At 36.6% G+C, this 9,928-nt stretch overlaps 1 protein-coding gene across 1 annotated transcript; it reads right to left on the reverse strand.

Annotated features, from left to right (window-relative positions):
• Positions 1–6,616: 6,616 nt before the first annotated feature.
• On the reverse strand, positions 6,617–9,679 carry LOC133528097 (uncharacterized). The gene is made up of 2 exons (XM_061865317.1): positions 9,335–9,679; positions 6,617–9,077 (listed from the first exon to the last, which is right to left on the reverse strand). The coding sequence occupies exon 2, from the start codon at positions 8,623–8,625 to the stop codon at positions 7,237–7,239; it is 1,389 nt and encodes a 462-aa protein (XP_061721301.1). The 5' UTR covers positions 8,626–9,077; positions 9,335–9,679; the 3' UTR covers positions 6,617–7,236.
• Positions 9,680–9,928: the final 249 nt, after the last annotated feature.

Genomic DNA, 9,928 nt, shown 5'->3' on the forward strand with positions numbered 1-9,928 from the left:
CTAGACACCGTGTACTTAAAAATGGTGCAGAAGATGTACCATATGTAATTGTGTTGAGCTGGTATATTTTAATTGGCTGATCTGATTGCTCACGCCATAAAATCATCTGGAGATAACGTTGTTCGGGCTTTACTAAAATTTGACGATACATCTTCTCCACATCGGCCGTCACTACATATTTATGTTGCCTAAATCGCATCAATATGGAGAAGAGGTCGTCCTGGACGACAGGTCCGACATGTTGGATATCATTGAATGATACGCCGGATGACGTTTTTGCTGACGAGTCGTAAACTACGCGCAAGCGTGTAGTTTCGCTAGATTCACTGTCACATAGCGCCATCTAGTGGTGTTAGCGTAACTTCGTTGTTTTTTTTATTTCTCTTAGTGTTATATTTTTTTAGAAATATGAAATTTATATTTATGAAAATATGTTGTATTTCAGCATTTCTTTCTGGATATTGTGTCGTTAGGTAATGAAACCTACATGTTTTAAAAGGTAGCACAATTTGACTGACAACACACAGTTCTGGCTGAAAAGAGCACTAAATTTGAAATGTAGGGAAAAAAAGAAGGAGAAGAAAAGACGGCATGGGTTAGGGTCAGAATACTGATTTGTTACAAAATTAAAGTAGATATTTATAAAACTCAGCGTGGAAATTTATTGTCGCCATACGAGTATATTATATAGTTCCGGAGATTCAGATTTGGTTTCTGGGTAAGCAATTCTCACAAAGTGTTTTCATTGCAAACCAGCTTAATCCAAATTCGGAAGACTAAGTTATTTATTCTTTCCAGATTTTAATAGGTCGAGGCAAATGTTGCTTTCCTTTGCCAAGTTGCTGAGGAAAGAGGAGCGTGCCCTTGAGCGTGGCAGGCTGATGTAAGAGACGGGTCTTCTCTTCGTCCAGTTCGGGACGCCTTCACGGCCATTGTTACGAGTTCCAACCCAAATGCTATTTTTGACTGCAGCAGACTTTTCTGTCGTCTGTCTTGTTCGTCAGGCGGAATGCAGAGGAGTTAATTCGGAGGAATAATCATCGTCTGTGGCAGCAGGTATGTGTTGGCCCTTAGGAAATCCTTTTGAAACCCTTAGAAAACCCTTAGGTAGCCCTTAAGAAGCTCATAGTTTACTTGTAGAACAAGTTTTGTCATTGTCATAGATCGGTAACCTTTTGCTTTTGTCACATTTATAATGAATAATTTTAATATCATAATCAAGGTTTACTAAGGTCTGATGGACAGTGTTGCTCGCCAAATTTAATGATTAGGTGTAACTTTTCATATAATATTTACCAGAATAAAATTTAATTAAACAACTAGTTTGTTGGTGATTTATCCTATAGTGTAAGAATACAGATATGAATGAACCAACAGCTCTACCGTTAGCAGACTGAGCTAGAAGTTGAATTTTTAGGGTATGTAGGAGTTTTGAAAGAAGAAATAAAACATATATCAAGGAACTCTCTTGTTTTTCTTTCCTTTAGTACATCCCTAGGTATTATGTAACCAGCCGGGTACATTTCATAGGTTTACAGGTTACATAATTGGCGCCCACAAGGAATCTGTATTTTAAAATTCAATTTATAAGGATAAACCATCAATTTTGAGTATTAAAGTGGCAAACAAGACATTTTTCAAAGTATCTACTATATTCTATAGTTGTAGACAGGGCCAACACAGTAGTATTTGAGTATATTTATAAATAGAACCAATTGTTGCCAATCAATGTTTTTATTTCTTTATGTGTAATTGTTGAAGTGATTCTATAATATTCTGATCAGTAAAACGGTTCACCTTGTATGGTAGGCAATATAAAATACTAAACATAATTTGTGTGTGTATGTGCAAAATATGAATTTAATCTGTGTGTAAAAAAATACTGTGAAATTTAATTGAAATTAAGTGATACATTCAATTAACATATTTTGTGAAGTTTAAACCACCAATTTTACAAATAATTCAAATTGATAATTTTCTCCATTGAAAATAGTAGGGTTGTTTGAAGCAAAATAATTCAGTAGGTAAATATTGACATTTGTATCACAGCGTGATGAGGTAGGTAGCATCCTCGCTCGGGCTTAGGTACCTCACTCATATGTCCTAGGCGCTCAAACTCTTGCATAAATTTTGTATAAATAATAAATAAATAAATAAATAAAAGAGCTTTATTTCCTCCACACATACTTTAAACAAAATAAATATAGAAATTAAAATTAAAATAAAATAATTTAACTTAAAAAATATGTGGGCCCCTTTCGGGTAAAAGCCTCCCCCAAGCTATTCCACTTCTCTCTATCTTGGGCTGTCTCTAGCCATTTTGGACCCGCTGTTGCTACTAATTCGTCAGACCATCTGCCACATGGTCGACCTCTGCCTCTTGAGCCCTGTGGCCCAGGCCATTTTACGATTCTTATGGTCCATCTGTCGTCTCTATATCTGGCCACGTGTCCTGCCCATTTCCACTTTCTCTCGAGTGAGAATGTTAAGGCGTCTCTAATTTTAGTTTTTCTTCGGATATCATCATTCCTTACTCTATCCTTTAATTTTAAGCCTAGTAGGCTTCTCTCCATTCGCTTCTGCGTTATTTGTATTTTTTGCCTGGTTGTGTAATCGAACGTCCAAGTTTGACAACCATAGGTGAGGCATGGTAGTATTTCCGAATCCATCACTATTTTTTTGGTAGGCAGAGGGAGTTGTGATTTAAAAATTTCTTTATTTGCCCAGTATTTCTTCCAGCTAATTGCTATTCTTCGGTCGACTTCTGTAGAGTTTCTATCTTTGCTGAAAGAGATTTGTTTTCCCAGATATACGTAGCGCTCGACAAACTCAAGAGGTATATTATTTACTAAAATTGGTACATTGTGTGAATTTGTCATTACTTTCGTTTTTTCAAGGTTCATTTCTAGTCCAATTTTTATACTGGCTTCATTAAGGTCGTTTATCATGGTACTTAATTGTAATGGGCTTTCCGCAAAAAGTATAATGTCATCAGCGAACCTTAAGTTACTTAAAACTTTTCCCTTTATATTAATTCCTCGTTTTGACCATGGCAAGTTCGCCATTATATGTTGTAGCACGGCTATAAAGAGCTTAGGGGAAATCGGGTCCCCTTGCCTCACACCTCTGTTTATTTTAAACTCTGTGCCTAATCTGTCTAGTCTCACCCGGCTCGAACTGTTGCTATATATATATTTTAAAATATTTATATATTTTTCATTGATATTTTGTGTTCGTAATGCCGTCCAGATGCTGCAATGAGATATGGAGTCGAAAGCTTTTTTGTAATCAATGAAAGCTATATACAGTGGTCCACGAAATTCCAAGTATTTTTCAATCACTAGGTCTACTACTTGAATGTGGTCCACTGTACTAAATCCGCTCCTAAAACCGGCTTGCTCTATCGGTTGGTGATTGTCAATGTCCGATGATATTCTTTCTAAAAGGCTTGAAGAAAATAACTTGTAAAGACAGGACATGAGACTTATAGGACGGTAATTTCCAATATCCTTTGGATCGCCTTTTTTATACAACAGTACGATTTCCGATTCTGTCCATGACTGCGGAACTACTTCTTCATCCAGTATTTTATTCCACAGCAGCGTTATAGGTGTTAAGAGTAGAGTCTTTGCAAATTTAATACTTTCGTTGGAGATCCCGTCAGGTCCTGAGCTTTTTTCTGACTTGAGCTTTGTTATTTGTTTTAAAACTTCAGATTCCGTGAATTTCTGAACTGAAGAGGTACTCGTGCTTTTTGAAATAACTTCTATTTGTTCAATTGCCTCATGTTGACTGTAGAGTTTTTCATAAAAATCCGTTGCTGTTTTTAAAACTTCCCTTCGAGGTTCACATACGACAGAGCCCGGTTGTAGCGACGGAATCCATATTTTCGATTTATTCAGTTCCTTGTAAGCTTTTTTGCCGGATCTTGATATTTCAAGGTACTTTTGTATTGTATCTATTCTGTGAGAGCTATAGCATTTTTTTATTTCCTTGTTAGTAGCTTTATACAAACTTTTAAGTTCTTCTTTTTCAGATTTGTTCAGTTTCGGTTTGTTTTGTAGAGTGTTTCTTTCTTTCATAAGTTCTAAAGCTCTTTGTGATAAAATATTGCATTTTTTGTGTCGTTCGGTACTCTGTAAGCTTTTAGATATAGAGAGCGTAATTTTCTGACAATATTCACTTGCGCTATAATTGTTGCAGGTCGATATCAGTTCTGGTATATAATTACTTAGGTTGTTAGTATATTTGTCTCGCTCTTCTAATGATTTCAGCGTTGATGAAGTGTTTGAAAACCTGCGCCTGCTCTTTTTTATTGTATTTAAGTTTACCGTTGATCTAAGCATTCTGTGGTCAGACCCGAAGGGGACTGACGAAAGTACCTCATATTTAGAAAACAGGTGTGGTTTTGTGGTTAGAATATAGTCAATTTCATTCTTTGAGCTTTTGTTGGGAGAGATCCAAGTCCATCTATTTGATTCTTTTAGTTTAAACATGGTATTAATTATTTTTAAATTGTACTCGAATGCGTATTGAATAAGTCTTTCGCCGCGAATGCTCCTATCGCCATAACCATTAGGGCCGGTAATTGAATGCTCTTGTATTTTAGGTGTCCCAATTTGTGCATTAAAATCGCCCATAGAGATTATATATTTAGTAAAAGTAGAGTCATGAGCTTTCGCCATATCTCCGTAGAATTTATCTATATCTTCTTGAGATGAGCTTTCAGTAGGCGCATAGGCCTGTATTATAGCGAATAGTGTGTCTTCCAACTGAATTTCGAGTACACAGACTCTTTCCGATATTCCTGTAAAAGTTTTTATGTTGTTCTTGTATTTTTTCTTGATTAAAAAGCCCACTCCATACATGCCTTTGGTTTTGCCTATATGGTAGAAAATATAGTCTTCGTCTTCGATAATATTCTCTCCTAATCGTCGGACCTCGCTCAATCCTATTATATCGTGTTTGATGTTTTGTAATGCCGTTTTAAGCTCTATGAGCTTCTCTTCTGTCGATAGTGACCTTACGTTGTAAGTGCAAATGTTGAAAATTACTTTCTTTGGGGGGTTTTGGTCGAACTCTCCCGCGGTGACCAGCCGTGTTGGGAGATTATTTTTGAAATGTGTGTTTAACTTCTGAATTTTTTGGGGGGGCGCTGTTAATTGCTATTTATCTATATTCTGTTGTCCGTGCTTGTTTTGAAAACTTAGGGCATTGTTTATATTAGGATCTCGAATAACAAACGAGTTCATGTCTCTTTTGTTCTTTTTTACTGGTTGAGTTTGTGTAGTGCGGGCCGTGCTAGTACTCGCCGCTTCTTGAGGTGAGGCGGACAAATTTCTTTTGTTATGACGCTTGTCTTGCGGGCCCTGCGGCTCCAATTTTCCCAGTTTAACAATTTTGTCGTATTTTATTACTGCTCTATTGCCCAATTCTCTTTCTTTCTCTACCTCTGCTTGCAAGATCTTTCGTTTTTCCAAGATTTTTTGTGGGTAGTCTTCTTTGATATAGTATTTAGTTTCTTTTAGATTTTTGGCGTTTTTCAAAATCTCAAGTTTTTTGCCCATAGTTGTAACGGTCAAAATGACTGGTCTCGTTTTTTCTCCTCTCTTCCCTAGTCTCCTTACACATTCAATTTCAGTGTCATTGCAACGTACTCTCATCGTATTATTAATTAAATCAAGTATTGATTTTTGCAAGCCTATATAGCTTTTTTCTTTTTCTTCCAAACCAAAGAATACGATGTTTTTTCGTCTTATATTTCTTTCCAACGCATCGATTCTCGTCTCTTGTTCGCATAATTTATTTTCCAATTCTTGGTTTTTAATTTCCAATTGTTCAAATTTTTTGTTAATATTTTTGTTTATGTTTGTAGTTATGCTTTCTTCCATGGAATTCATTTTTGCTTCCAAATCCGCCTTTTGATTTTTAAGGTTTGTTTCAATGGATTTTAATAATTTCATTATTTCAGCATTCTCCATGATTTCTAAGTGTAAATCTAAAGCCCAAAAACTATATTTAACCTATTGGTGTCCACGCCCTCTATCGTACTTTCCCAGTATTAGAACCTCGCTTATTGCGATCTATGAACTGATGCGTTATTCACGTAGTTTGTACCGTATTTCATAGATGGCGTTGTTGTTAAAAGTGAGTGTCCAGCCCGGTCAGCTTATCTCTTATTTTTAATTTATTCACGTATTTATAATCGAAAAATAATGTCACTGTCCTTAATTTAAGAGAGTATCACTTAAGTTATATCACTAGTACATAGTTTTAGCACGAACACCAAAAAAACATCTTAAATTAGTCCAAAACATTATCACTTTTTTGCCAACTCATTGCTTTGTTTATTTACATTTTTGTTTAATTCACTTGCCGAAGTTTGTAGATAACACTAAGTCCGCAGAGTTAGAGCTCAATAGTCCTTTTTAGTACACTTTTAGACCATAAAAGCAATAAATACTATTTATTTTTTTATTTTCACAACGAGAGAGTACACAGATTGGTATTGTTAGCAACAGCGCCACCTAGCGGTTTTTTTTTTTTTTTTTTTTTTTTTTTTTTTTTTTTTTTTTTTTTTTTTTTTTTTTTTTTTTTTTTTTTTTTTTTTTTTTTTTTGTATACTCTTGTTTAAATTCTGAGTTTTGCTTCATTTTACGTTCCATCTGATGTAGTCGCCGTTCAGCTACTTTAAATGAGTCGCCTAAGACATCTGGTGAATCGCAAAGAGGTATTTGAACACAAAATCTGCCATCCTCTTCACGCTGTGTGGTTTCTTGAAAAAGGGTTTCGCAGTGTTCGTCACTGTTTGACGTAGGTTTGTTTTTAGGAACCACTTCTATTTCCCAAAACTTCACAAGTTGCTGTTGTATGTCCTGACTGAAATGGCAATAAGTTTTGCTAGGACGGGACGTTTTGCACATTTCCCCCCATTGCGGCCACCAAGGATCCATCCGAGCTCAGTTTCTTAAAGGATCGGTTTATTTGGTCCGAGTTTTATTTGAGAAGTACCCAGGACATCCCAGAAGATATCCAAACCTAGAAGCATATCTATATCTCCAGGGCGATAGAAGTCTGGATCAGCAAGTTGGATGTGGCCGGGGATATCTAGTTCATCAACCCGTATCTCAGTTTGAGGAACAATGTCGGTTATAATTGATAGGACATAACATTTAACATTTGTAGTAAATGAGGTATAAGTAGACCTTATCTGTACGTTGCAGTGTTCGGCAATGCCTACGGTTGCATTTTAAGACCGGACACGCAGTTGTATTTTTTAATTTTAGGGCATCCTAACTTAGCTTGCGCCGCCTCCGTAATGAATGAAGATTGCGAACCGTTATCTAGAAGAGCGCGCAATTTAATTGTGTTGCCATTGTTTGACACCTCAACCACAGCCGTTGAATGAAGAGCCAGGCCTGAGGAGCCAGCAGACAGAGTAATTACCGGACGCGGGCAAGAAGATGCGTTATCAGTAGCATTGGTAGGTACGTCAACGTTAGAAGTTGACGTGGTAGGCAAGGATGTAGACGTAGACGATTCTACGTTATTTTGTATATCTTGTCGTGATGATGATGATGATGATGATTGCAATTGGTGCGGCTGCGAACCGCTGGGCAAGTTGTTTGTTTTATGAAGTAAAGTATTATGCCTTCTTTTACAGATGCGGCAACCTGCGAGCCGGCATTGGTACGATTGGTGATCATTACGTAAACAATTACTACATAATTTCCATTGAAAGACCTTTGCATTTCGTTCTTCCACAGACATTGATTTAAATTTGTTGCACTCATATAATTTATGATCTTGTTTACAGGCCAAACAACAACCACGGGGATGTGAATCGAGCGAAGAAGAAATAAATGATTTCGACCTATTAAAATTGTGACGATTTTCAACCTTATTATTATTGTTAGAACTTTGATTATTTGAAGTTTTAGCGGCATAGACTGTTTCTAATACAGTGGCCCTTTGACGAAGAAAGTTGAAAAAATCCTCCAAAGTATGGGTTTCTAATTTGCTTCGATGTTCCTCCCAATTTCTCGCGGTTACCGAGTCCAACTTCGATGAGCCTATATAAATAATGAGCGTGCTCCAACTATCAGTCGGCTCGCCTAACAACTTCAAAGCGCTTAAATTTTTTGAAATTGCATCAACTAAGTTGCGTAGGTCCCGGTCGGACTCCTTAGAGAGCGCCTCAATCGAAAATAGACATTTAATATGTTCGTTAATTAATAGACGCTTATTGTCGTACCTGTCACAGAGCAACGACCAAGCAATTTGATAATTATCTGCCGAAACGCTGACTGAATTAATGACTGCCAGAGCGGAACCCTCCAAGTATGATTTTAAATAATGGAATTTACTTATGTTGTCTAAATTCTCATTATTGTGAATGAGAGATAAGAACATGTCTCGAAACATAAGCCATTTGCTTGTATCACCGCTGAAAGGAGGAATTTTCAGGGGTGGCAGTTTAACGTGATTTGTTATTGATGTGGAACTGCCACGACATGAAGACTCGTCTCCTTGTTTTAATTTGCTATTGTTAAACGCATCTAAAAACTCTTGAGCGGTGCCAATCAAATGGAAGAACTGGTTTTCCGTTTGCTCCCTTTCTTCCATCTGTTTTGACGTATCGGAGTCTAATTCCTCAATTTCACTTTGAATTTCATCGAAAGTGTAACTCAACTCTTAAAATTTAGATAATCTTAAGCTTAATTCATTGTTTATTAATTTATTACGCTCAGTTACACTATCTAGACTCTTTAAAGGCGTTAAAAACTTTTCAAATAATGTTACGCGGCCTCTAAGAGTGGCCCTTTGTTTTAAAAGGTCCTTTAATTCGGTCATAATGCAGGCGAAAATAACAAAAGATGTTAGTTAAAAGTAATTAAAATGAATCCAACCTCGTAAATGATGAGTAGAACAGCTTATCGCTGATAACAGATGTGCACTATAGGTACCGGGCGGTCAACGCAACGCGACACGGTGTAACTCGGCGCCGCCGCTGGAAACCGCTGTGCAGTGTAGTTGACCAAATCACTAGTTCTCACCGACTTATATCCCGATATTTCCTGAAATAGTCGGCAATTATGTTTAACTACCTATAAGTACTTGTTTTTTAAGCGGGCCAAATATATTTAAGAAAACCTAGTTATTTAGAAATACGAAAGTTGGACACTGTGGAACACTGTGTTAACACACAATTTTAAAATTGAATTATATGGAAGATTTAACTGTTTTACGGTACTACCTACTTAGATTAAAATCACGAACCGCACAATTGTACTAGAATTATCAAACAATATTTACACAAGTAGAAAACAATAACCTTTGAAAGGTAGGAAATGGTTAGCACTAAAGGAATGGGCAATACTTCCTTCGGATCCAGTCCATCACGTCGGGGTCACCATAACTTGTTCGACAATTCGGGGCTCGTCAATGAATTAGACGGTTCACAGTAGATATAAGTATAATCAGCTTCCACAAAATTGTATATATAACAGAATTTGGTATGTTTAAATGTTAAGTACAAGGCAGCGCTTGATCGTGCCGTAGATGGATTCGTAATGATATGCAAAAAGTCATATGTACTCCTCCCGCGCGTCCGTTCCCTCTCTCGTCCAGCAGCTAGGTAAGGGTGAGTGTAGACATCCTTATTCCTCATATATAATGTTTGGTTTTGATTGACCATGATATATTAGATTAATCAGAGTCATCTATGATCCTTCTCAAGTACCCACTTGAACGTTAAACAACTTGTTGATAATGCTTCGATGGTCAATACTTCTGTACGTACGTTATAACGTACTCAATTCCTCACGCGGTCCACAGATGGCGCTGTTTTCAAAATTATAGATATTTCTCTTTAATTTAGTGCTAATGTTATCATTTGGCTTTTTAAGGTTTTTAGTCCTATTTCTGA

Source organism: Cydia pomonella, chromosome 19 (genome assembly GCF_033807575.1).
Source record: "Cydia pomonella isolate Wapato2018A chromosome 19, ilCydPomo1, whole genome shotgun sequence".
Taxonomy (NCBI): Eukaryota; Metazoa; Arthropoda; class Insecta; order Lepidoptera; family Tortricidae; genus Cydia; species Cydia pomonella.